A 26,485-nucleotide genomic window follows, 5' to 3' on the forward strand; every position below is an offset into this window, starting at 1 on the left:
ATTTATACTTGGTTTGAAGGAAATGTAAAAAGAAGACATTCTGTGCTATATCTTTTGCTCTTCTACTTCACACTTTATATTGTGGGGAACCTGCATATGCATTTGGGTATTTGTCTGTGTCTTTCTCTTAGCCTGGCAACTCGCTGAGGGGCAGGCGTCTCGAGAGCATCCCCCACGGAACGGCCCGTGCAGGCTGCCTGGGGGGGCTCCCGCCGGTGGTGGTCTCGGGGGAGAAACTGAAGGGGGACGCGTTTGGGACAAGTTCGCAATTCGAAAGGGCGGGGGAAAGCACGTTTCCCAGGACAAAAGTTGGAAGCGAACGGGAAACCCGCGGGCCGGGGCCTCGGGGGGCACCGGCGAGCCCCGCCCCCGCCTCGGCGCCGGCGCGAAGGGACGCGGCGCGGTTTGGCCGCTGTGGGGCGCCGTAGCCCGCGCCGTTGCCGGGGCAACGGGCCCAGCGCCCGGAGAGTTCGGCGCGCCTCGGCCTGGCGGGCGGTACCGGCGGCCCGCTCCCGCGCGACCCCGGGGACTCGGCGGCCCGGCCTGCGCCGCGCGGCCCGGCATGGGGCCCCGCTCCGCGCTGCGCCGCCGCCTGGCCCCGGGCGCCGTCTCCGCTGCGAGGGTCTGAGCGCTGCCCTGGAGGGGCACGGCCAGGTGAGTGACCTTGGCAGGGCCGGCGTAGCTCGGCCCCCGCGACGCGCAGGTGAGGAGCCCCGCCGCGGTGCGCCCCTGGAAGCCTGGCCCGAGCCACGGGCTCGTGGCCGCGCCGCCCGGCCGTGCTCTGCGCTCACCTCGGCCCGGGGCCCGCGGCCTGGCCTCCAGGGACCGGGCCGAGCGCGGGGCTGCTCGCCTTCGTCAGGTTCACGTAGCTGCGCCGAGCGCCCACTGTGTCGGGCGCGGGGCCGCGGAGGCCTCCGAGAAACGGCGCGAGCTCCAGCGCTCACGGGTTATTAAGAGGGGGAGGGGGGCAGGCGCCAGCGAGAAGACCAAAGTGATTTTAGGTGCAGATAAGCGCTCCGGTGATGTAATGGAGGGGGCGGGGGTGGCGGTCAGGCAGGGTCTGCTGTAAAACGTGACTTTGAAGCTACGACCTGAAGGTTGGAAAGGAGCCAGCACTGTAAGTAGGGGAAGGGTGTCTCTGGAAGAGGGAAAAGTAAATGCGGCAAAGTCCGGAGGCAGCGAAGTACAGTTAAGGAACAGAAAGGGGGAGGGGAGCATCCAGGGGCATAATGGAGGTTTCAACTTTATCCCAGCAGCAGGAGGAAACCGTTGAAAAGTTTTGATGAGTTTGAGGTCTTGAAAAGCTCACCTTCCTCCGGCCTCTGTGGACCGCGTCCTTATGATAAGAGGCCAGCAAGTCAGGCGGGGGCCGGTCCTCGTTCTGCCCGCCTAGCTGTGTCTCCCAGAAGAAATTAGCCTCTCTGAACCTCAGTGTCTTCATCCGTGAAAGGGGGATGTTGTCCTGCCTGTTGTTCATGGGAGAGAAAGTGAGAGACCGGTGCATGGAGGCCACTGACTGAGGAGGTCTACCAGAGCAGTTTGAAGTGCTAGGACCTACCTCAGAGGGTAGTTGAGGGTTTATGTGTTAGAGCAGTCAAAGCAGTGCCTGGCACAGAAGAAGTCCCCTCTGAATACTAGTGATGGCCATTAGCACTGAATCGCCGTAGAGGAGCAATGATGCAGGCTTGGAATAGGGGGATGGTGGCAGAGATGGTAAGAAGTGGCTTAATTTCTCTTATTGAAGGAGAATTAGAGATAGATGAGGGGTGGTCTCTGCTTTTGTGGAACTGGTTGTTCATTGTGGGAGATGGGTTCGTAAACAGATAATCACCATGAGCTGCAGTGAAAGCAGCGTTGGTGTTTAATTAGCCAGTTTTTGGTTTCCTTTTGTTTTTCTTTGTTTTGTCACAACGTTGTTCTTAACGACTGTTTCTTGGTGGGTGTTCCTCAGGGCTTGCTCCTGCAATCTTGTGAATTGATTTCCTGGTTAAAATCAACAACCCTTGGCTCCACTCATTGGCCTTGTTGTCCATCCACTTTGCTTCCTCCTTCTTGTCCCCTTTCCCTGGCTATATTTGAATCCTGAACAGTTTGCACTGCCTGCTTCAGGAGAAGAATAGCACAGGAAATGTTTTGGGACCCTGTCAACTCAGGAGTGATTGAGGTTCCAGGCTTTTCTTGCTCTAGCATCAGACTTCTGCATGTTGTTCATGTGAGGAGCCCAGCCGCATCTGAGACCAATGGTTGGAGAGGACTGTGAGAACAGCTTGAAGTCTCAGTTTATTTTCTGGGCATTGTTTTGATGTGCATCTCTTAGTAAGACAAGAGCCACTTCCCAGAATTCTAAGGCCAGAGAGTTCTCTGGCACCCTTGGGGAATGTTAATAAAGTATTTGTCCCAAAACTTTTTATAAATGACTTTTTGCATCGTAAAGCAGTGTGCACCACGCAGCATTTTTCTCCAGCTCCCCTTTAGGTTTAAATTGGGCATCTGAAAATAAATAAATAAATAAATTGGGCATCTGTTAAATCTTAGTGAAAATTATTTTAAAAGCAGATTAAGGGAAAAAAACCTGAAAAGTTGTTTAGAAATATCCACAGAAAATCATTCATGTGGCAACCGTAAACCCTCTAGTCTTTCTTAGCAAAAAGGAAAGTGCTTTGAGCAAACCATCCTATCGTGTGTACCTTCCCTCTGAGTTCTGGTGTCACAGGAAGCTGAGCTGGACTTTGGCTGAGGACTGGGGCAAGTTCCTGCCCACCAACTCCTCTATTTTGCCACCTGGGTCCAGTTCCAGCTTTGACAAGACCCCTAACAGCTCGTAGGGACCTCTGTGGTTCTTCCTTACAGCTCTGCAGATGAATGATTCAGAATTGCTTTTGAGAGTGAGAAAGCATTGAACTAAACTAATAAACTAAGCGCTCTTTTTGCATGGTCGTTAGGTGGGATTTCCTTGTTTGTCAGGCGTGGTACAGGGCTCTGGAGCCCATAAGCACGTTTGGTCCACTTGGCAGCCCAGTGGGGCCAGGAGGGCGTGAAGTGACAATTATTTATTTGACATTTTTTTCCCCAACGCATTACATGCATATAGTAAAAAAAATAAAAAATAAAAAAAATAAATAAAAAAAATTCAAGCGGTACACAGTCAAAGCGAATCTCTCTTACTCCAGCCACTAATTCTCCTTCCCAGAGGACACCCTTGTGTTTGCCTTCTTGCATTTCTTTCCAGAGATAATCTGTGCAAATAGAAACTGAAATGTCTCTCCATCCCCCTTTGCTCCCCCCCCCCCCCGTAGCACCCTCTACAACCATCCCACATCTTGCTTTTCCACTTCACTGTATATCAAAAGTCATTTCATCCCTCATTGTTTTGATGTTGTATAGCATTTCATTGTGTGGATGTGCCATAGTTGGTTTACATTTTTTGGTCCTTTATTATTACAAACAAGACTGCAGTGAATCTTTGTGACCATGTGTATAAGATATGTACCTAGAAATGGAATGACTGGGCCCAAGGGTATATGCGTTCTAAAGTTTGGTAGACAATGCCAAAATGCCTTCCAGCTAACTTTTTTTTTTTTTTTTTTTTTTAAGTGAGCTCTATTCCCAACATGGGGCTTGAACTCACAAACCCTAGATCGAGAGTTACATACTCTATTGACTGAGCTGGCCAGTTAACTTTTTTGAAAGCCTAGTAAAGGAGGCACTCAAAGAGGTGGCTCTGAAATTTGCCTCCGGGTTGCCCAATCTGTGAGTGGCAAGGCAGGAACCAGAACCAGGCTCTGTCTCCAGGCCTAGCTCCAACTGGCCTCTCTCTGGTGGAGGTCCTCAGGCCCTCAATACCTCTCAACAGCCCTGTCTCTTCTCTTCTGACCCTATCACTCGACCGCCCCCCCCCCCCAGTTCAGTGGCCTCCCCCTGCAAACCCTCTTTAGTAATTTTTTTTTTTTTTTTAGATTTTATTTATTCATGGAGCGGGGTGCAGGTGGAGAGGCAGAGACAGACAGAGGGAGAAGCAGGCTTCCTGCCAGGAACCCGATGTGGGACTCGATCCTGGATCCCAGGATTATGCCCTGAGCCGAAGGCAGATGTTCAACCACTGAGCAACCCAGGCGTCCCAGTAATTAAGTTGATTATTTTCTGAAATCCTCACTTTGCAGGAATGCAGGGATGGCCACAGCCTCTCCAGGGCGCCTACTTTTCACCTCAGTTTGCCAGTGCCATTCATGAATCTCAGAACAACATTCCTAAATATATATATATATATATATTTTGGTGAGAGCAGAGGTGAGCAAGAGGGAAGTAGATCAGTCATATAACTACTCTACAGTTCATAATGAGAATTTGAAATGTTAAGAGTTTCCTCATTTAAATTGGGCATATAAATTAAGGTGGCCCAACTTCCGGAAATGCTATTTTAGGCTTTAGCAAGTGAGTGTTAACAGGAAGAGACCATTGTCATTCTGGCAGTGACCATCACCTTACTGGGACAAGGAAGGGGCCTGTACCCTCCCGCCCACCTGAGGAGCTAGGTGGGTCCTTGGCTTACAAAGGTGGTGGCCACTTTCAGCTGTAACACTCCATGGGGCCTCCTCGACCTTGTCTTTTCTCCATCTCCACCGGTTTAACTCTGTGGTTTGTTCTGTGACAGCAGAAGGTACACGAAGAATCTTTTACCATGGCTCATATACCTCTCAGCTCAGCAGAGATGCAGCTGGGGGCATGGGAGTGGTCTGGGGGCCTTGTGGGCTTGACCTCCCTCTTCTGACCAGTTCCTCCCAAAGCACAAGGCCGCTGGGTGGCTGCCCTCTCCCCGGCCCACCCTGTTGTGGTGTCGCCTTTCCCCTCTTGCTCCTGCCCCCTTCCCCACTAGAAAGCTTTCTAAAACACCCATGACCTTTATGTCTTTCCCCTGCTCTAAACTTCCTGTGACTCCTGGTGGCTCTTCAGAAGTACCCAGGCTTCCTTGCCTGGCCTCTAGGCCCCATGGGATCTGACCCTGCAGTTGTCAGGGCTCAACTCCCTCTCTGGAACTCCCCCTGCCCCCCTACCCATGCACCCTGTGTTCTGTCACACTGAATGTCACCCATTCACTCACTGCTCTTGTGTCTGTCTCGACCCCCAGAAAGCAGGAGCCTGATCTTGTCTGTGTTTACATATTTAGCACCCTCGGCCTGGGCCCCCAAAGCGCTGGCTGGGCCAATGTGTGAGTGCACAGGCTGGCCAAGTTGTCCGGGAGCAGAGCCATGCAACTTTCTCCTAGAGAAGTGCTGAGAGGGGAGGGACAGCCAGAGAAGTTCCTGGATCTGGTGACAGTGCTTAGTCCCATCCCGGCTTGAGGCCCCATCTTGGATTCTCTCCTACCTCTTGGTCCTTTTAATCAAAGTTTTTTTGGGCCAAAAGAATTTGTAGCCAACAACCCCACAAGGGAAAATGTCATCAGTTAAGAGCTGGCTGGCCCAGGTTTTTGGGGCAGGTGGCATGCCAGGTTGAGTGTCTGGAGTGCTGCCACTGCCGCAAGCGATTTAGGCCCAATAACACCATCCCATTGCCCATAGTCTCATATGAGCAGCACCTCCCTGGGCCAAGGGTCCCCTGGTTTGGAGTTAGATCTGCCCCCAAGGCCTCGGATGGTGATTCCTCCTGCTTTAGGTAATCAGGGAGGCAGCAGCTCTGGGGTGCCTATGGCCACTGCCAACTCACCCTGGGCAGCAGGGACGTGTCAGCCATGTGTCTGTTTCTTTAGAAACTTCCTCAAGGCGTAGGGCTGCACAGGTGTGAAGATGGCAAAAGGAAAGCTAGAACTTAGGGATCCCAGTTCATGAGTTCTCTTTAAAGTAGTTACCCTGGCGATGGTGTCACTGGAGAATTGATGCGCCAGCCAGGAAGATTTGGCCCAGAGCAGAATCATGCAGCTCAGCTGTTCACAGGCCTTCACCTGACAACCTTTGACTGTTTCCAAAAATCAAAGACAGATTTACTACTGCTGGGGACATTGAAAATGAAGTGGGATCATTTTTTTTTTTTTTTAATTCACCTTTGTCCCTTTGATCAAAGGTGAGAGGTTAGAATAACAATCCAGTGGTCCATCGCTCGTGGCAACATGATCCTTGGGACCACTGGTTTAAAAAAGCAGCTTCAACCAACCCCATCACTTTGAAAATTGACCTCATAGAGTATCAGATGCACCAGCGTCCTTTTGGAGTGATGAGGACAAGCCAGAGGGCTATTTTAAGGGTAATTGCAGTATATATCATTAGGGAGCATTTCTGTGTCAGGGCCTTACTTACAGGGTCACTGATCTATGCACAGCCCTGGGTAGCCACCCCAGCCCCACTTTTCAGATGAAGAAACTTAAGCTACTCAGCTAGTAAGTGCAGAGCCAGGACTTGAACCTAAATCTGTTTCTCCCAAAGCTGGGGCTCTTTCTTTCGCTGTTTCTTATTGAAGACAAAGCAAATGACCAAGGGATTCCAGTTGAGCCCTTGAGAGAAAACTAAGGTCACTCCATTTAGGTTTGAGATGAGGGTACTTGGAGGTGAATATGCTAGACTTGACTTCTAGGAGGCTCTGAGCCTCAGGTGGGATGAAGCGCAGTGGCTAAGTGCGAATGTCCGGCAATCAGGGTAATAGCCAGTGGCCGGGGTGCTGGGACAGGAGGTGTGTCTGCGTGGTGGCTGTGCAGATTGAAGGCAGGGCGGAGTGGGCCAGATGGCTTTGGGTGGACCAAGATTCCACACCATTTACTGTACCCACATTTCCCTTTATTTCAGATGTTTTCAAGTCTGCAAACATTACTGAGCACCTACTAGGTACAAGGTATGTTGAGGGTGCTTGGGGGAGGAGATGTGGGGTACAGGGGTGAATGAATCACAGTATAGTTGCTCCCCTTAGGAGAAACTTGCATAACGGGGGAGGCATGAGGATGACACAGTGTTCCAAGTAGCACAGTGACCTGCCCAGTAAAGACTAAGCACGAGGGCCCCCTGACTCTGCTTGGGGCATCAAGCATCTTCTTGGATACTTAGTGTGGGCTCTGAAGGTCAAGTTACATGTTGGGGGGATCCCTGGGTGGCTCAGCGGTTTCACGCCTGCCTTTGGCCCAGGGCACGATCCTGGAGTCCCGGGATCGAGTCCCGCATCGGGTTCCCGGCGTGGAGCCTGCTTCTCCCTCTGCCTGTGTCTCCGCCTCTCTCTCTCTCTCTCTCTCTCTGTCTATCATAAATAAATAAAAATAAATCTTTAGGGATCCCTGGGTGGCGCAGCGGTTTGGCACCTGCCTTTGGCCCAGGGCGCGATCCTGGAGACCCGGGATCGAATCCCACGTCGGGCTCCCGGTTCATGGAGCCTGCTTCTCCCTCTGCCTGTGTCTCTGCTTCTCTCTCTCTCTCTCTCTCTCTCTCTCTGTGTGTGACTATCATAAATACATTTTAAAAAAAATTAAAAAAAAAAAATCTTTAAAAGAAAAAAGTTACATGTTGGGCCGAGAAGTGAGGAAGATGTTCTTGGCAGATGTGCTGAGGGGGGTCTGCTGTACTTTCTGGCATAGTAGGACACCCTGGCCCATGGGCTCCTGAAAGGAGAGTCCAGGTGCCAGGGTTTTGTCCCCTGCTCCTGGCCTTCCCACCAAGAGTTCTGAGTTGGCCTGTCTCCCCAGTTGTGGCACTGCCTGCCCAGGCTCTAGTCCCACCTGAGGCCCAGAAGATACTGGGCGTGGCGCTCTTCCTCCTGTAATGACAGCACACCCTGCCTTGCTTGTAATTTTGGCCACCAGACCAGGTCTTAGAGTGAAGGATTGTGGGGTGGGGACTGGAGGAGTACTGCCACCTGGTGGTCTGGCTCTGGAGGAGGCCTGGCCTTCCCTGAGCTCTCAGGTGAGTCAGAGGGCATCGGCCTACCTTCCTGTTCTCAGAGCACCAGGCCCCAATTTACCTAGAGAAACATGGTCGTTTCTGCTGCCGGAGGAAAGCGAGGAGGGATCCTCCCTTCTCTGTTGCATGCTGGTTCCTCCCCAGCCAAGATGTGTCAGGCAGCCCTTCTGAGGCATGGGGGAGATGGTTTAGGATTCCCCACTGGCCCCTGTCCTAAAGAGATTGTCCTGGCCCAGGGGCAGAGGCCAGACCCCCTCTGAGTGTCCCTCCTCCCCGTTTCCCCTAGCAAAGAGTATGGGACCCTCTCTGACACTTGCATTTGGGCCTCAGGAAAGAGGTGACTAACAGAATCAGCATGTGTTCTCCTTGCTCTGGGCCCAGCCTGATACTGTTACCAGATGAGAACATGTCTTATTGGGTTTAACTTTGATGGCTGTGGGGACAGAACACTTTGAGTAACAGGCAGCCACACTGTGTCCTGAATAAACCCTGGACCCCCCTACCTTGTCCTGGCAAGCAAGGACTGGGGCTAGAGCTTGCCCTGGGGCTTAGGGAGAAGCGCTCCACTAGCACCCTCCCCTATGGACTATCTTCATCATGCTAGGGCGCTGGTTCTCCTGCAGAGTAGCCAGGAGATGGCTTCACATCCCAGCCTGTGCCCCCCTGCTGAAACCTGGCTGTAGGCATGAGGTTTTGGGCTCCAGCCTGGGCTTCCTCAGGCTAATGCTCTATACTTTTTCTTCCTCTGGAGATGAACATCTGCAACAAGCCCTCCAACAAGACAGCACCTGAGAAGAGTGTGTGGACGGCACCCGCGCAGGCCAGCAGGCCTTCCCCGGAGCTGCAGGGCCAGCGGTCCCGCCGGAATGGGTGGAGCTGGCCCCCTCACCCACTCCAGATTGTGGCTTGGCTGCTGTACCTCTTCTTTGCCGTGATTGGCTTTGGGGTCCTTGTTCCCCTCCTGCCTCATCACTGGGTGCCTGCTGGCTATGCTGTATCCTTGGGAAAGTGTGGGACTAGTACATGGAAGGATTGGGGCAGTGGACGGGGATGTGGCAGGAGCCTGAAGCCGTGCTCCAGAGCCTCAGAGAGTGCGGGTGGGCCCTTTCTCTGCCCGGGAGGATCAGCTGCCTGCCTGCCTGGCTTCCAACCCCTATCTGACCCCACTGCCTGATGGGCCTAACGTACCTTGAAGCATTTAAAGCCCACCCAGCCAGGAACCTCATCAACTGAGGGTACTGTAAGAGTGATCACAGAAGAGAGCCTTAAAGCTAATTATGTCCAGAGCTCAACAAGGGATAAATCAGAGTAATTATTCCATTTACAAAAGAAATTTTCACTTTTCTAAAAGAGTCACGGTAGGATTCTTTTACATAGTAAGTTTCCCGGTATATTTAAAGTGTGGTTTTATATACAGTCAGATAATTATATTGTACCCGGGACTGTTTAGGAACTCATTGGTTTTGTAAATCAGACCCTTAGGGTAAGGTTGAGTTGACAAGAGGAGGGACAAAGATGCCCTGGAGGCTCCTGGGAACAGTGACAAACACAAACTTGCTTTAGCCTAGTGGTGTGACTACCTCAGCCTTGGCCACGACCTCCAGGGACAGAGGACATGGCGACAAGGCTGAGAGATTGGGGTGCAGCAGGTGGCCATGTGCCCCTGTCCACAGGGTGCCCAGGAGAGTGTGCCCCGGTAGGTGGGCTTCATGAAAATGATTTCTTGGGCTTCTTGCGGGGAGGAGTGAGCTAAAGGAGGTTAGCAGGGATGAACTTGAAAGCTTTGGGCATAGCATCAGCAGCAGAGCTTGGTCACAGCTCAGCCCTCTCGGGGCCGTACGGGACTGAGCAGCTTCCGCTAGCTCTCTGGTTCTCGGCCTCCTCTGTCTGACAGGAAGAGCCCTGCCTGCTTCTCAGAGGACAAGTAGCATGCAAGGGTGTGTGTGTGAGCCCCAGAACTTGGGAGCTAGAAGTGTGAGCATGCTGTCTCAGAAACCGCAGAGCCCTCGGCTGATGAATGACAAGGACAGGTGCGTGGAGAAGGTTGTTCTCAGATACCAGCGTTGGCACTGGGGGGCTTCCTGGTTCACTAGGGCCCAGGGCTAGTCATCAGCTCTGTCAGTGGAAAACTGGACTGTCTCTGAGGTGACTAACAGGCCTTAGTCAGTGCTCTTAAGTAGAATGCTTCATGAAACATTCCTCCCATGATCTGGAATGGGCACACCCTTCACTCAGGATTACCTGCGTTTCTGCCACCAGCGTACCTAGGAAGCCAGATTAATAACCACATGGCTGGAATGAGTACGCTTAGTACAAATAATAGGTAAACCAGAGTAACTAGCATTTATTGAGCACATATACGTACTGGGTACTGTACCATCCCCTGTACGTGGACTATGGCATTCGAGCCTCATAATAATCTGTAAGGAAGGTGCTCACCCCACTTTACTAATGAGGAAATTGGGGCTTAGATTAAGTGAGTTCCTGGGGTCACAAAGCTGATACCCACTGAGGCCAGAAGGGCTGCTCAGGCAAGATGACTCTGAGACAGTGGGACAGTTTAGGGCTTTTGTCTTCTCCACGTTCATTGCTTTGGGCAGTGTGGAGGCTCACAGAGCCACACAGATTGGCACTCCCATTTCTAAGCCTGGATGCTTCTCCTTCCTTCCGTCAAAGCCACTTTCCTTCTGCAGGCTTCCTCAGGGCCCTTGAGGCACGAGGTAGGCTAATGGTGTATACCACATACCCACCTTGGGCCTGGAACCGGCCTGGGCCCTAGTGTTGCTAAGGGGAGTAAGACTGGGCCCTGGTCCTGGGTGCTTAGCCTCCAGCTGGAGGAAAGCCTTGTAGATTGGAGGTTGTCACATGGTAGGTGTGAGGGTGGGAGCCTTATAACATATGGGTGTAGGAGCAAGGCTGTCTGGACCAACATCACTACAGGCCCAGATGCACACCTGCTGTGTGCCCATCCTCTGTGGCCGCCTCTCTGGTGCCCTTGGCTCTGCCCCTTCATCACCTGTATCCCGTCAGTCGGCAGGTACTGTCCATGTTACCTCCTAAATAGCTATCAGACTTGCCCCCATTTCTCCCCGCTGTCATCTGCCCCTCTGACCGAGATGACTTTCGTTTCCAGACAGGTCTTCCCACACACACTCTCACTTGGGCCAGTCCATCTGTGTCCATCTGTCTGTGTCCCTGCAGTCAGAAGGCCCTTGCACAATCCGAATCTGATCAAGTTGCTCCCCAGCTTAATGTCCCGTAATGGCTTTTTCCCACCTCAAGGAACGACATTCAGGATCCTCAGGGCTCTCCATGTTCAGGGTTCTGCTCATCTTCCCTGCCTCTTATGTTCTTCCTTCTGATGTTCTGTAGTGACACCAGGAGTCCAGAATTGGTGGCCCACAGGCTTGTTGGGCCTACAGATTTTCTTTTCTTTTTTTCTTTAAGGTAGGCCCTATTGCCTGTGTGTGGCTTGAATTCATGACCCCAAGATCAAGAGTTGCATGCCTCACCAACTGAGCCAGCCAGGCACCCCTCAGATTTTCTTTTTCTTTCCTTTTCTCTAGGTGAGATTTTCTTTTTCAATTGGAGAACGATTAACACACAAAATGGACAAACATAAGTGTTCCCTTGGAAAGTGTGTTTTATTTTTTACTTTGAAAAAAATATTTATTTATGAAAATACAGAGAGAGAGAGAGGCAGAGACAGGCAGAAGGAGAAACAGGCTGTACGCAGGGAGCCCCACACGGGACTCGATCCTGGGACCCCAGGATCACGCCCTGGGCTGAAGGCAGTGCTAAACCGCTGAGCCACCAGGCTGCCCTACTTTTATTTTATTTTATTTTATTTTATTTTATTTTATTTTATTATTTTATTTTATTTTATTTTATTTTATTTTATTTTATTATTATTATTATTATTATTTTTTTTTTTATGATAGAGAGAGAGGCAGAGACACAGGAGGAGGGAGAAGCAGGCTCTACACAGGGAGCCCGATGTGGGACTCGATCCCGGATCCCTGATCACACCCTGGGCCGAAGGCAGGCACTCAACCGCTGAGCCACCCAGGTGTCCCTATTTTTTACTTTTTAAAATACTTTATTTATTTATTTGAGAGAGAGAGTTGTGAGAGGGGGAGAGGGACAGTTGGACTCCCTGCTGATCGCAGAGTTTGATCCCAGGACCCTGAGATCATGACCTAAGCGGAAGGCAGATGCTTAACTGACTGAGCCACCCAGGTGCCCCTGGCATGTGTTTTATTTTATTTTTTTTATTTTTTGTTATTTTTTTTCTGGCATGTGTTTTAAATTTTTTTTTTATTTCTTAACATTTAAAAAATGAGATCCCACATAAAAATCCAGATTTCTGGCTCCTTTTGAAAAGCCAGAATTTGGTGACATGTGCCCCCCGTTCCTTCATGGTGGCAATAAGCTGAGCTGGAACCACACATCAGCCACCCCTCTGGCTGTGACGCTATTTGCTCCCAGTACCCAGCCAAGCACCTCTTGTCTGTGGTACCTACCAGGTGCCTATTATCTGTTCCTCTCCAAGTCTCAGCTGAGATGATACTTCTCACGGCAGCTTTCTGGATACCATCAGACTAGATGAGGTTACCCAGTTACTAACTCACTTAGTTCCAGGGCGCCTGGGTGGCTCAGTTGGTTAAGCATCTGCCTTCGGCTCAGAACATGATCCTGGGGTCCTGGGATGGAGCCACACATAGGGCTTCCCACTCAGCAGGGAGTCTGCTTCTCCCTCTCCCTCTGCCCCTCCCCTAGCCTATTCTCCCTCTCAAGTAAATAAATAAAATCTCAAAAGCAAACTCAGTTAATCCCATGAACTTCCTTCACTGTAATCAACCCATTATTTGATTAATATGCATATCTCCCACCGGACTGGAGGTTCCTTAGGGCTGGTAACCAAGTATTTCTCCTGCCATCGCTTCAGGGCCTGATGTAGAAAACATCTCAGTGAACAGTTGAATGAATGAACCAGGGGGGTGGGGGGCAGGAAGAAGAGTTGGAGCAGGCAGAAAGCTAAGTGTTTGCCCATATTCAGTGTGCGTCTGGAGAGAGGCTGGAATGGTGAGGAATAGTGGTTGGAGATACCAGGCAGGTTTGACAGGATTGGAACAAAAGGGGCCTTGGCACTGAACTGAATAGTAAACTTTAGTTTGAGAGCCACTGAGAGCCACTTTAGAAAATTGAAGCAGGCAACTCTTTAGGTTTAAGCTATTCAAAGCTCACTTTGGGACCAAGTGAATGGCAGGCTTAAGAGCACACGGACACAAGGAACAGTGAGGAGACTACGGAATAACCCAGGAAAGAAGTCTTCGAAGGCCTGACCTGTAGCCAGGGCCGTAAGGACAGAGGTTGCGATGGACTGTAGGCCTCAAGTTCCTCTGTGGTACGCACCTTAGGGCACAGCCTTACTCATGCAGACATGTGAAAATGTGGCTGCTGGGAGGAGGAAAAAGAAGGAAAAAGGAGGGATCCCTGGGTGGCACAGCGGTTTGGCGCCTGCCTTTGGCCCAGGGCGCGATCCTGGAGACCCGGGATCGAATCCCACGTCGGGCTCCCGGTGCATGGAGCCTGCTTCTCCCTCTGCCTGTGTCTCTGCTTCTCTTTCTCTCTCTGTGACTATCATAAATAAAATAAAATAAATTAAAAAAAAAAGAAAGGAAAAAGGAGGTTGGGTAGCTGATGGATGGAGCATGACTGATGGAGGGATGATGTCTGCCTGGTTAGCAGAAGGAAGGAAGGATGGATGGATGGATGGATGGATGGATGGATGGATGGATGGATGGCGGGCAGGTGGATGGCTGCCTGTGTAGAATCTATTGGTGAATTTTTACAAATTTAGACTTGGCAGCAAGTTGTCCACATACTCGTCCCCAGCACTTGGTCTACTCATTGAGCAGACAGGCCCTAGAAAATCTGTTTCAGCTGCAAGAGTTAGCCATGCTGCCCCTGGCCAGGCCCTGAATATTCCAGTCACCTGAGAACCCTTAGCCCTAGGGCTCCAAGTAGCTGGACTCCAGTCAAGGAGGTAGTGAGTGTATGAGCCCCTGTCCACAGTGGTTCTCCATTCTCCATCTGGCCCAGCTGCTGAGAAAGCATGGCTGCTTCCCTCTCAGAGCTGACTTCCTGTGAAGGCAAGAGAAACAAATTTGGAACTTCTACTTTGGGTCCCTCAGCCTTAGAGGATAATCTCCTTCAGTCTCACTTCACCATTTAGAATCTGAAACTACATCAGATTCTGAGGTCAGCAGCCAGCACCTGTGCCGGCTGGTCTGGAGCAGCGAGGCCCAGAACCCTGCGGTTGGGCCCCGAGCGGTGGTAGGCAGTGGCCTGTGAGCCCGCTCCCAGACGGCTCCTCCCTCCATCTGGGGCGTGGGTATGCTGAGGAGGTCTGACCAGGAAGCTCTCGTGGGGCTGGAGACAGGAGGTAGCACAGACAGAGAGTCTCTGCATAGGGGAGTCCCATGGAGGGAGCCAGCTGTTGTCTGGCTCCAGAGGGGTGGGGAGGGGGGCTTCCAGCCGGCAGAGTGCAGAGTTGAGTCTTTAACCTGCTGGGCCAGTGCATGGGCGCCATCTTTGCCGGCCACCTCGTGGTTCACCTGACCGCTGTCTCCATCGATCCAGCAGATGCCAACGTGCGGGACAAGAGCTATGCAGGGCCCCTGCCCATCTTCAACCGCAGCCAACATGCACATGTCATTGAAGACCTGCACTGCAACTTGTGCGACGTAGATGTGTGAGTGTGGGCTGAGGGTGTGTGGGGGTGGGGAGTACCCCAGGAAACTGCCAGTGGGCACTCAAGGCCGAGAGGCACAGGCCCAGGGCTTTAGAGTTGTCCTGGTGCCTCAGAACCCTCATGCTTTACATAGTCAAGAATCTTGATGGGAGTAACAGAGAATTGGAGAATTGGGAGACTGGAGACAGAAGATGAGGACTGGCATTTCTAACCATTAAAGTAGGAAACAGAGGATCCCTGGGTGGTTCAGCGGTTTAGCACCTGCCTTCTGCCCAGGGTGTGATCCTGGGGTCCCGGGATCGAGTCCCACGTCAGGCTCCCTGCATGGAGCCTGCTTCTCCCTCTGCCTGTGTCTCTGCCTCTCTCTCTCTGTCTTTCATGAATAAGTAAGTAAAGCCTTAAAAAAAAAATAAAGTAGGAAACATTTGGCACCACCACGGGCTTTTGTAATGACTGCCAGTAACCCCGTCACCCCCACGCCCCACCCCCGTCTCTCACAGGCATTCCCAGGTAGGGGCAGGGAGGGGAATTAATGCTTGAGTATTTATTACGTGCTAAGTGAACAAGCCTTATGAACAAGCCTGCAGGGTGGGCAGCATCTTTGTCACCTCCCAGAAGAGGAAGAGCCCGACGCTGCAGAAAGCTCAGAGGCCTGCCCGAGCTCACATGGCTGTCGGGGAGCAGGGCCGGATTCACAGCCCAGCCTGTCTGGCCCCCGAGCCCATACTGTTATCCTCAGTTCCCATAAGGAGTCTGAGGCCTGCAGAGGCCAAGTGACTTCCTCCAGATTACCCTGCTAGTGGGAAGGGCAGTCAGACTGTGCAGAGCCCATACCTCCTGGGTTGTTCTGGATTGTTCTGGATTGTCTCCCAGGGCCCCTTCCTACCCTCCTGGAACTTCCAGCCGCAGGCAGGGCATCAGGGATTGGGGGTATGGTCTAAGGCTAGTTCCACATTTCTAATCTTGAGATCTAGCAGCCTCTTGAGGTGGGGGTGTCCACAGGATGGAGAAAGAGCCAATGACGTTAAGGCACCAAGGAGTTTGGTGTCAGATGATCCTTTGCTTCACTGGTTGCTCTTTAGTGGATGTGTGGCAGTGGCTGCCCGCTCCGTTCTGTCCTGGGGAGGGCGTGCAGCTCACTCTTCCACACCTCTTTGGGCTTGCATTCCTAATGGAGCCTCCATCATCTGGCCCCCTGCAGTGAACTGCTCACCCAGATGTCACCTTGCTCCTCTTCCTTTGGCTCCCTTTGGGCTAGCCCAGACAGACAGGTTTTCTGGAAGAATGCCAGTAAAATTCCTACAGACTGGCAAGGAAACAGGGACTCAAAAAAATGGAGAGGTCAGAAAAAGCAATGCAGGCCCTGTACCCAGCAGCCTCGTTCTCTTCTGCTCCCTGGTACCACACCTGCGTCGTCTCCTGGCTCGCGCAGGGTCCTTGCCTGGAAAGGAAGCCCTGTTTGCATTTCCTACCGCCGGGAGGCCGGAGTGCAATCCCAAAGGGGCGAAGTGCAAGCCGCCCCGCCCCTCCCGCCGCTGGGTCGCGGCCCTTCAGACGCGAGGCCTCCTGTGGGTGCTCTGCTTCGCGGTGCCGCCAGAGGGCGTTCGCGTTCCCCTTCGCCACACGGCCCGCGGGCCTGAAGGGCCGGCCCCTACGGGCTGGAGGCGGGTGGGGGTCCTGGCCCCTCCGCCGCCGCCCGCTTGGCTGCCGGCGGCCCGCGGCGAAGTGCGAGGAGAGCAGCCAACCGCGTGCGGCCCTTCCACCCCTTCCCGCAGGAGCGCGCGCTCCAAGCACTGCAGCGCCTGCAACAAGTGCGTGTGCGGGTTTGACCACCACTGCAAGTGGCTCAACAACTGCGTGGGCGAGAGGAACTACCGGTGAGAGCGGGACACGGGCCGCACCTTTGCCTGCATTTGCACGGGTCTGAGTGTGAGCCAGGGACCCTGAGCCCGCATAGGGGGCGGGGCTGGGGTTAGGGCGCTTGGGGGACCTGTTGCCGTGCATTCGCGGGTGCTGGTCTGAGCGTGATGCTCCTGATGGCTGCTGCCCGGGCAGGTTTGGGGCCTCTCTCCTGCTGGGGCAGCCACTCAAATTAATCTTTGCCTTAAGCCATTGGGTGAGGCTCAAGCCAAGCATGAGGAGCTGGGGCTGTGGGGTCAGAGACCTGGGTCCCCATCCCTCCCTTGGGCCCCTCTGAGTTCTGGGCCCTTACCCAGCTGGAGCACCTGGGTGCCGGCTGGGCCCAGGCTCTTTCTACACAGTGTGGCATCTGCCTTGCTGGGTGTCCTGCTTCTCGTGCTGGTGGCCACTTATGTCTTTGTGGAGTTCTTTGTCAACCCCATGCGGCTGCGCACCAATCATCACTTTGAAGGTTAGTTCCAGCTCCAGGCCCACGTCTGCCCGCCGACCCTGGGCCTGTTCTGGTCACAGTCCCAGATGAGGAGTCTGCTTTGCCTTGCAGTCCTGAAGAATCACACAGATGTGTGGTTCGTGTTCCTGCCCGCTGCCCCTGTGGAGACCCAGGCTCCTGCCATCCTGGCTCTGGCTGCCCTGCTTATCCTTCTGGGCCTGCTTTCCACAGCCCTACTGGGCCACCTGTTCTGCTTCCACATTTATCTCAGTAAGTCCCCTCCCCCCCCCCCCCCCCCCCCCCCGACACACTCACATACACCTACACCTGCCTTGCAAGGGACAGGGTCCCTAGGCCTCAGGGAGGTGCCAGTTGTGCTGTAGAACTCTGAAGCCGTGCTCCTTCTCAGTACCGTCTTTGATGGTGGCCTGGTCTCGCTTCATGGATTAGTGTATTTGGGGACAGTGGTTTCAGCCTGGGGCTGGGCACCCTCCCTTACTTTCTGAACTCTAGGATCCCCTTTCCACTGCATTGAGCCCTCTCCTCACCCCCTCAGTGTGGCACAAGCTCACCACCTATGAGTACATCGTGCAGCATCGCCTGCCACAGGAGGCAAAGGGGGCCCACAGGGAGCTCGAGTCATGTCCTCCCAAGATGCGGCCCATTCAGGTATAGAAGTGGCCCAGAGGGCTAAGGGGGTGGGAGATGGGGCCTGGATGTGGGAGTGGTGGTGGGCTGTGTAGCAGGCATCAGTGATGAGACAGGGCAAAGGGAAGCAGGCTGGGAACTGCAGCTGGAGTAGAGGATGCCCAAGGCTATAGGAACAAGGCCAAGCCTATACTAAGCACAAATTGGCTTGCTCAAGTGTGGGCGCAGCCAGAGGGAGCCCTGTGTTTCCCTGACCCCATGTACATGCCTTTCCAGGCTCCAAGCATGTGCTGGAGGGCATGGAATGTGGGAGCCTGAGAGTGGGCAGGTTGGGGCTGCAGAAGAGAAGGATGGATCAGCAAATGGGTCATGAGGATATAGCCATCTGTTGTCTCCATTTGTGACCCTGAACCCTTATACCTATTATCATATCCTGTATATCATAATCCTTAGAAGAGCCTATGAGGCAGGTAATGTAACTGTGCCCATGTTGCAGATGAGCCTATTGAGGTCAAGAAGGGTTAAACAAACTGGATCTCGGAAAAGTTAAGGTCTTTACACTCTGAAGCAGGAACCCTCCAGGCCTGACCAGCCTATCCCCATTCCCACGCCCCGTGGCTGCCTGAGGTCAGCAGCTGGGGGTTGGGGGTGGTCCAGTTCTTGGAGCCCCCAGGGACTGGGAAGGCAGGGGGCCCAGGCAGGCCTTGCTGGGAAGGCTGAGATCTGGATCCCACGTCCTCATGGCAACTGGACACAAACACAGGCTGGTGGGCGGGTTGAGAGAAGGCTTGGGACCCCGCTTCTCCTGTTCTCCCCGCTAGGGGTGGGCCTGGCTGCCAGGCCTGGGAGGCCTGGGGGAGTGGTGACTTGTGATGGCAGCCTCCGCCCCCCGCCATGCTACCGTGTACACAAATTGGAGCCTGGCCCTGAACCCATGTAAGTGGTGTGGCAGCCATCCTGGGAGTGGGCATCTCCATCCTCGCTTCACGGAGGCGTGGGCAGGAAACTTTCCCGGGCTTCATGGTCCGTGCCGTTGAGGCAGGGCTGGCCCTTCGATGCTTAGGCTAGAGGGCTCTAGGCCCCTGTCCTGTAGGCACTGCCTGCCTGCGCTTCCGAGTCAGCTGTGGCAGCGGAAGCAGCTAGGCCATTTCATGTCACCTGTATGTGATCTGAGGGAGGCCTCCCCAGGGGGAGGAGGGATGTGCTTGCCTCGGTGCTCGAGGGGAGTGCTGCGGCCCAGAGGTGCCCTTTACTGTTCAGGAATGTGCACATTTTGAAGGTCTCTCTGAGTGGATCGGAGGGACAGCTGTGATGAGAGGAAGGGGGTTTGAGCGGGGAACCCCCTGGGATACCTTCAAACTTCTCCAGCTGGCAGGGGCCTGGCCGCTGTCTCATCGTGGTCCCTCGGGCTTCCTCTACTGCTGCTCCTCTCCCCCTCCACCCACCCTCCTTCGGGTACCAGGGTAGGCTTCGCCTCCTCCTGCTGGGCCCTGGAGGGGTGCTGAGTCCACACTGGGGAAGAGGAAAGATGTAGGGGGCAGATTACCTTGAGGTCCCAGCTCTCATGACTGGCCTCTGACTGCTTCTTTTCCAAATTTCCTCTGCTGAGGCCGTCACCCTCACACCACTTCCCAAAGGGCTAGCCTGGGCTTTGGTTGGGCATGAGGCTTACCCTGAGCTTCAATTTCTGCATCTGTGCAGCCAGCCTGGGGCTGACTGGGCTCTGTCCCCCAGATTTGCCAGGGCCCTGAAGGCAGCCTCCCCACCCCCACCCTGAGCAGGAATGCGGGAGGGGCCCCATTCTGGAGCCGTTGCCCCCAAACATAGGCTTGTTTTAGAGACGGCTTGCTGTTACAGTGTCATCTCTGCATTAGTCAGGACGCCTGGGTCTCCATGGAAACGACTGCTGAGCAGGCGACAGCTGTCCGGTGCCCTCCCCCCCCCCCCGTGGGGGCGGGGTATCATTGTCCTGGCTCTGCCCTGTACCCTCCATACCCGGGTTGGCTTTTTACTAGCTTTTGTCTCATCTGCAGTCCTCATGGGCGTCCTGTGTGCTGGATGGCAGCCCAGGCCACTTCTGTGACCTCCTGGACTCAGGTTCCTTCACTTTCAGGGGTTGGGTGTGCCACTCCCAGTGTCACTGTGGGGATCAGTGACTAGAGGAGACACAGAACTTGCCCATAAACCTGACCCCAGATGGGGCTGTGGTGCTGTCTACACCCCCCCCCCTTCTTACTACCTCCTCTTTTGAGGTGGGGAGACCTCCCATCATCCCACCAGCCCTCATCACTCCCCTCCCTGGTAACTGAGATTGTGGCTGGTACCCTAAGGGCTCAGCTCCCGTCCAGTCATGCACGCAGCCTCAGGTGCACACCCCAGCATATGAAAGGCTTGGCCGGTCTCCCAACCAGAGAAAAAAATCAGTTCAGAGCCTGGGGCCTTGGGAGTGGAGAGGAGCAGGAAAGGATTGCTCTGAGAGCCTCTTCCCCACCCCCCACCTTGGCCAGAGCAGGCTGGGGGCCTTGGACCTATGAGGCTGGGGGCTTCCTGGAGGAGGAGTTTGACTAGATGAAGTAAGGAAGATGGTGGGGATGGGGTAAGGTCCAGAAATGGGTATTTTAAACCTTGGCCTATAGAGGGGTCTTCCCAGCACAGCTGGGAAGCTTAGAGGACAGCCATAGACCTTTGCAGCCAGACTTCCCCCAGACGCCAGTAAGCAGTAGATGTTGTGCACAGGATGGGGTGTTGTATACAGGATGGGGTGGGCTCAGGCCCTAGAAGGCCTTGGATCCATACCTGGCCCCCCAGCCTCCCTGATCCCCACCTTCCCCAGGAGATGGAGTTCTACATGCGGACCTTCAGCCATGTGCGCCCAGAACCCCCTGGCCAGGCCAGGCCTGCCACAGTGAATGCCAAGTGAGTGCAACCTGGGCATGTGCCACCTGAACATCTCTCATTGGCATGGCAGGGACATCCCAGGTGGGAGAAGGGGGTAGGCTAAAATACAGGTCTGGGTCCAGCTTGGTCTGCCCTTGAACAAATCAGTGCCCCTTTCTACGTGCTAGGAAGGGAGGCGTATTCAGGACCTCTACTGGGGTGGGATTTGAGGAAACAATGAGCATCCAGTGATTACCCTTTCACTCCCCCCTCAGTCTTTCCCAGTTCTTTGCTACCCGAGGCCAAGGGGAACCCCCACCTCCCTCCTCCCCAGAGATGCGTGCTCTGCCCCCCCGGATCCGACCCCAGGTAAGGGGGACTGTGCTGGGCTCCTTGCCCAGGAAGAAGGGGATGGGAAAGAAGCCCCTACCCTGCCTCAGTCCTCTGCTTCTTTGAGCGATGTGGAGTCTAGGGAAGGGGTACTCAGGCTCCCCCCTCTCTCTGCAGAAAAAGAGGAAGCGGCGAGTGTATAAGGTGCCAACCTCTGGGACCTTGGAACCAGAATCACCGTTGCCCAGGCTGCCGGGTGAGCGTCCCCTCCAAACCAGATCCTGAGCTCTGAGGGAAAGACAGGTAGGGCCCCGAGAGTGTCACAGCCCCCAGTTTCACATTTTCCTCCGTCCCCGCAGGGCCGGGGGCTCCGGGCCCCCGCTCCAGCTCGCTGTCGGATTCCACGGGCTCCAGCCCAGTGCACGATGCTGGGCCCGCAGGCGCCTACCACTCGGCGTCAGCCGAGTCCATGGACGAGATTCCAGTGGCGCAGACGCGCCTGGGCAGCGCCGCTCTGGCCGCCCCGGTGGGTAGGGGCCGGGAGCCGGGGCTGGCCCTGCAGCTGCGTGCGCCTGCCGTGTTCGTGAGCCCGAGCAGCGGGGAGCCCCGGGTGCGGGGAGGCCTGGAGGCGGGCCTGGCTTAGCGGGGTGGAGGCAGGAGGGCCAGGGAGGAGCGGCCAGCCCCGTTCTCTATGCAACACCCCCACCGTCGCTGCACCGAGTGCACTTTAGGGGCCCCTACGGTCGGCGGGATGGGTCCCCTTCCTCTGCAACTCAGCAATACCCGCCCCACCGGCCATGATGCTCCAATAAAGTCTTTTTTATGCTTTTGTGGATTAAGTGCATACTTTCTTAATGGACCGTTGTCAGTTGGGGGGCGGTGCTCGTACTTTGAGTCGCCACCCAGATTACCATATGGACAGGTCCTCATGGGCTGAAGGCGCTCAGGTACAGGGCACTTGGTTGTGAAAAGGCTTTGGAGTGCTGCCTGGAGGTGGTGGTTTTTCTTGAAGATAGGCTTTATACCTGAGAGAAAGCAGGCTTTGGGATCTGGAGGCAGCAGCGGGAGCAGAGACCCCGAGGCCAACACGGAGCGGAACGGGACGCGGGTGCCAGGGGTCCTGGAGCTTTTTTTCCTGCAGCTGGGATGGCAGTTGGTGCCCCAGGATTTGGGGGCTGGGCTCGTGATTCGCTCATTGTTCCCTCTTGTTGCCAGCGCTCCGAGTTGTGGCCGGGGATGCCACACGTTAATTGGAGAGCTGTGGTCTGGGGAAGGGACCTTCTCATTCCGCTCCCGCCCTGCCGCCCCTCCCCGCAGCCCGCTCCAGGTCCCAGTCTTAGGTTGCTGCTCTGGGAAGCTTCATCTCCCCTGTGGAGGTGGGGGCCTGTTTTGAACTTTGGGCGAAGCCCCGGTTGAGGGTGTCTTCCCGTTAGGGGGTCATCTGAGGACGTCCAGAGCTGCAGAGGGCCGGTCTCCCCCAGCGTGGAGGCCGCAGAGCTGCCCTGAGAGCTGCGGGAAAAGGCTATAGCAGCAGCTCCGCCCCCACGGAGTGCGGAGGGGGCGGGGCCTAGTGGGTGGGGCCGGCGTGACCTTGGTCATTCTCCCACCGAGACAGCCCCGGGGGTGGGACTCCCCGTCTCTATGGAGACCGAGAAACAAGGGATAATACGGTGGAACCGCCCGGGCTGCAGTCCCGCCCCGGAGCCGGCAGGGAGCAGAGCTGTGGAGCCGCCCGGTCTCCCGCGTTCCTAGGTCCGTTCTTGCGTCCTTCTGTCCATCGAACACGCACTAAAGGAACAGCCACCAAGTAGAAGCAGGTAAGAGACCCGGGCGCCGATCACCCTAATCCGTATCCTGCACAATAAGCAAGGGGGTGGGGTGGGAGCGCCCTGGAAGGGGTTCCAACCCCAAATGGTACCGAGCCAGCTGAGCGGCCCTGCCCTGGGCCCCAGGCGTTCCTCCCCCACCTCCTTGCCCTGATTGATGACTCCAGCTGTCCCAGTGGGAGCCAGCGGGTGGCCCCAGTCCCTGGGCGTGGCTGCTCCCCATCCTTGGCCTGCAGACTCCTGGGACTACAGCCTGCGACCCGCCTCCACCTGATCAGTACCAAGAATCCTTCCCGCATACAGGAGTGAGCACCGGATCCCGGATCCCACCAGTCACCTGGGACAAGCATCCGTAACCCGCAAGCTCCCCCAGACTTTACCCGTGGGCTGAGTCTCCATATCCCTGGTGGGAGGTCTCAGGGTAGAGAGAGGGAAGGGGAATGCTGTGCTGACTGGGATTATGGGGCGACGGAGCCACTACATGTAGGGTCTGTAGGGGAACCCAGGCCCAGAAATTGCAACTTAGGGACGGATGGCCACTGGGAAAGGGTTTTTAGTGTTAAGGCTGGTGGTAAATATAAGGGGGTGTAGTTCGGTAGGGGCTGTGGTCACTGGAGGCCTTAGGATAAAAGGCAGAGGTAGAGGTTTGCTGAGGACATGATGGAGGGTGTGGTCAGGCTGCTGCTGTGGAGATGCAGGGTGTGCTCAGGGAGTCTCAACGTGCGGGTTCTGGAAGTGCAGGTCCCTGGACGTGGACACCTGACGGGCTTCAGGGCAGGGTTGAGCATAAGGCCACAAGGCTGTGGGAATGTGAACAAGGGTGGGTGTGAGGATGTGATCAGAGGCTACAGGTGTAGGGAGGGAAGGGGAGTTGTGAAGCTCTGGTTATAACAGGGGCTCAGTAAGGGCAGTGGGCATGCGGAAGGGGGGCTCCTAATCCCAGGGCTGGGGTGTGTGGATAGAGGCAGCTGCGGTGGAAAGCTGAAGGTGTGGTCAAGGAGGCCTCAGTGCAGGGCTATAGCTTTGGTCAGAGGACTGCAGAGGGACTGGGGGCGGGGGGCGGTGTAGGAGACACACTTCAGTGCAGGGCTGAGGGTATTATTGGTGGGTTTCTGTACAGGGCTGTTAGTATATGTGTGTGGGGGGGTGCTGAGGTAATGGTCCAGGCCCTCAGTCCCAGGGCTGGTTAAGGGTGTGGTCAGGGGAATAAGGCGGAGAATGTGGAGAGCCAGTGCTGAGTGCATTCAGCTGTGGGAGTGTGGACTGGTGTGAGTGCTCAGGGTGTGGCCAGAGGCTTCCATGGGAGACTGAAGGTATAGATGCTGGGGAAGTGTGTGCCTCAAAGTAGGGTGTAGGTGTGAGGATTACAGGACCAATGCTGTAGTTCCAGTTGCCAGCATGCCTCCAGGGGCTCATAACTCCACAACCCCTACCCATGCTAGTCCCTAAATCACACCGGCTCCCCTGAAACTCTACAGACTGGGAGGTTACAGCTCCAGTGGATGGCAAGGGGCCAGGAGGCCACGGCTGTGCCCCAGGCACTGGGAGTGCTGGTGTGCCGCACCCGTGAGCCCAGTTCCTAGTCCAGCCCAGCCCAGCAGCACTGGGAGCTTCTCCCTGAGCCACCCTGACACCCTCCTGCCCTTAGCAACATTCTCCAAGCGGCACTACCCTCCCTTAGCAACTGTCTCCAGGCTTCACAAACTGTGGCCAGGCCAGCCCCAAACTCCTGCTCCCCTCATGTTTTTGTTTAACAGCAAATAGTAACAAGGTCCTGGCTGGGCCAGCTGTACCCCTGCTTAAGGCATGCACCCCTGCTCATGCTTTGGCTCCTTTCTCAGCCTGGGCTGGGTCTTGCTAGGTCCTCACCACCCCAGTAGAGACCCTGTCCTCACCAAATACCTGCCCAACCAACAGCCTGGCCTGGCCTGACCTAGCCTGGCATAGAACTCCCAGGGAGGGGGGCCAGCTCTGCCACCCTCACTTCCACCCAAGCAGGCCTTGTGCCAGGGCCAGACAAAGCCATGGTCCCAGCTGCTGCCCTCAGAGTCTTTCTGGACAGTGCCACTCTGTTCCTAGCTTGGTGTGGGCATTATGATTTCATCTTCTGAACTCCACTGTAAGCCAGGGCTGGCATTAAGTGATACCACCTTTCCTCTCAGGGCTCTGGGACCCAGGGACACAATGAGTGCTGGCCCCTCTCCCCAGGCAGCTCCATCTCCAACAGGGTTTATGGCCTAAGTGCCCGTAACTCAGACTTTGGTAGGTTTTGAGGTAGAGGAAGTGATGTTCTGTGCCTTGGGGAGGGAAGGGGCAGACTGGCTGGGAAGTGACTGAGGTGGGTCCCTCCTACAGGGTGGTATGGCAACGAGCACAGATGTGGCTGGGCTGGAGGAAAGCTTCCGCAAATTTGCCATCCATGGTGACCCCAAGGCCAGTGGGCAAGAAATGAATGGCAAGAACTGGGCCAAGCTGTGCAAAGACTGCAAGGTGGCTGACGGAAAGGCCGTGACAGGGACGGATGTCGACATCGTCTTCTCCAAAGTCAAGTGAGCCCCAAGCAGTCCTTGCTTCTGATGTTCCCAGAAGGTGGGGAACTGGGGGGCTGGAACCAGGGAAGACATGGAGAAGGGGGAAAACTCATGGTGTTCACATACCTGGCAGGGGAAAATCGGCTCGAGTGATCAACTATGAGGAGTTCAAGAAGGCCCTAGAAGAGCTGGCAATGAAGCGATTCAAAGGGAAGAGTAAGGAGGAAGCCTTCGATGCTGTCTGCCAGCTGGTGGCAGGCAAGGAGCCAGCGAATGTGGGCGTCACTGTAAGTACCCTGGCTGGTCTTGGGTGGCCACTGAGGGGGATACAGAGAATCACTGCTGGGGGTGGAGGGCTGGGCTCCCTAACCAGGTGTCTCTGGGGGAACAACTCTATCCTAACAGAAAGCAAAGACAGGAGGTGCTGTGGAACGGCTGACCGACACCAGCAAGTACACTGGCTCCCACAAGGAGCGCTTTGATGAGAGTGGCAAGGGCAAGGGCATCGCTGGACGTCAGGACATCCTGGATGACAGCGGCTATGTGAGTGCCTACAAGAATGCAGGCACCTATGATGCCAAGGTGAAGAAGTGAGGCCAGGAAGGCCCCCCAGTGTGGCTACACCCAGAAGAGGCTCAGGCCTGGGCCTAAAGGGCATGTGGAGCAAGAGAACCCTGTCCCCTCCCTGCTGGACCTGCCACCCAGAGCTTCCTGCCCAGCCCCACAGGGCTAGCCCACCAGGCCTCTGACCCAGACTGCTCTGCATCCCCTTTCCCTTCCTCTTTTCCTCCCTGACTTCTGGATGTCTGAGGAGAGTCTGTGCCTATAGCCTCACTGCCCCAACCTAGCCCTGGGCATGGCTAACCCCATGGCTAATATGCTTGCCTCATATTTAAGCTGCTGCTCCGGCCAAGTGCCTAATTCTTACCCTGACCTCAATAAAGACACCTTTTGTATCAATATCGCCTGGTCATAATGGGGGTAATGACATTCATACCCTGCTGACCTCTGTGTTACCGCTTACTTGCATGTCACACTCTGCCGATCTTTCCACTGGTAACCCTGCCCAGAAAGAGACACACACCAGGCAGGCCCCTTCCATTAGCGCAGAGCCAGAATGCCTGAGGATGCTCCTTAGGGAAATCTAATCTTTCTCCTCAGTCCTGACCCATAGTCCTAACATCACAGCTTGCCATCCTGCTATTAGAGCTCAGTGTTGGCCCCTCCAGGAAAGGAATGAGACAGCAGACTAGGCCTGGGCCAAGTGTTGGGTAGGGCCCAGTGCCAGGCCTCAG

The 26,485-nt window shown here is 55.0% G+C and overlaps 2 protein-coding genes across 7 annotated transcripts; both read left to right on the top strand.

Annotated features, from left to right (window-relative positions):
* The first annotated feature begins 474 nt into the window (after window positions 1-474).
* ZDHHC1 (zDHHC palmitoyltransferase 1) lies at window positions 475-21,668 on the top strand. Of its 4 annotated transcripts, none has more exons than XM_072731707.1 (12): window positions 475-654; window positions 6,774-6,819; window positions 8,623-8,865; window positions 14,453-14,628; window positions 16,404-16,505; window positions 16,845-16,999; window positions 17,090-17,248; window positions 17,535-17,647; window positions 20,460-20,542; window positions 20,779-20,872; window positions 21,011-21,089; window positions 21,193-21,668. In XM_072731707.1, exons 3-12 carry the CDS (start codon window positions 8,623-8,625, stop codon window positions 21,474-21,476), a joined length of 1,488 nt encoding a protein of 495 aa, XP_072587808.1. In that variant the 5' UTR covers window positions 475-654; window positions 6,774-6,819; the 3' UTR covers window positions 21,477-21,668. The 4 variants fall into 4 exon arrangements, with proteins under 4 accessions (XP_072587808.1, XP_025867280.1, XP_072587810.1 ...); XM_026011495.2 differs by having other exon boundaries at window positions 16,875-16,999; XM_072731709.1 differs by lacking the exons at window positions 475-654; window positions 6,774-6,819; window positions 8,623-8,865 and adding an exon at window positions 9,503-9,901 and having other exon boundaries at window positions 14,520-14,628.
* Window positions 21,669-22,395: 727 nt separating this feature from the next.
* Window positions 22,396-26,150, top strand: TPPP3 (tubulin polymerization promoting protein family member 3). Of its 3 annotated transcripts, none has more exons than XM_026011498.2 (4): window positions 22,396-22,650; window positions 25,015-25,208; window positions 25,324-25,477; window positions 25,596-26,150. In XM_026011498.2, exons 2-4 carry the CDS (start codon window positions 25,021-25,023, stop codon window positions 25,782-25,784), a joined length of 531 nt encoding a protein of 176 aa, XP_025867283.1. In that variant the 5' UTR covers window positions 22,396-22,650; window positions 25,015-25,020; the 3' UTR covers window positions 25,785-26,150. The 3 variants fall into 3 exon arrangements, with proteins under 3 accessions (XP_025867283.1, XP_072587811.1, XP_025867285.1); XM_072731710.1 differs by lacking the exon at window positions 22,396-22,650 and adding an exon at window positions 22,799-22,964; XM_026011500.2 differs by lacking the exon at window positions 22,396-22,650 and adding an exon at window positions 24,800-24,921.
* The last annotated feature ends 335 nt before the right edge of the window (window positions 26,151-26,485 follow it).

This window comes from Vulpes vulpes, chromosome 12 (genome assembly GCF_048418805.1).
Source record: "Vulpes vulpes isolate BD-2025 chromosome 12, VulVul3, whole genome shotgun sequence".
Classification (NCBI taxonomy): Eukaryota; Metazoa; Chordata; class Mammalia; order Carnivora; family Canidae; genus Vulpes; species Vulpes vulpes.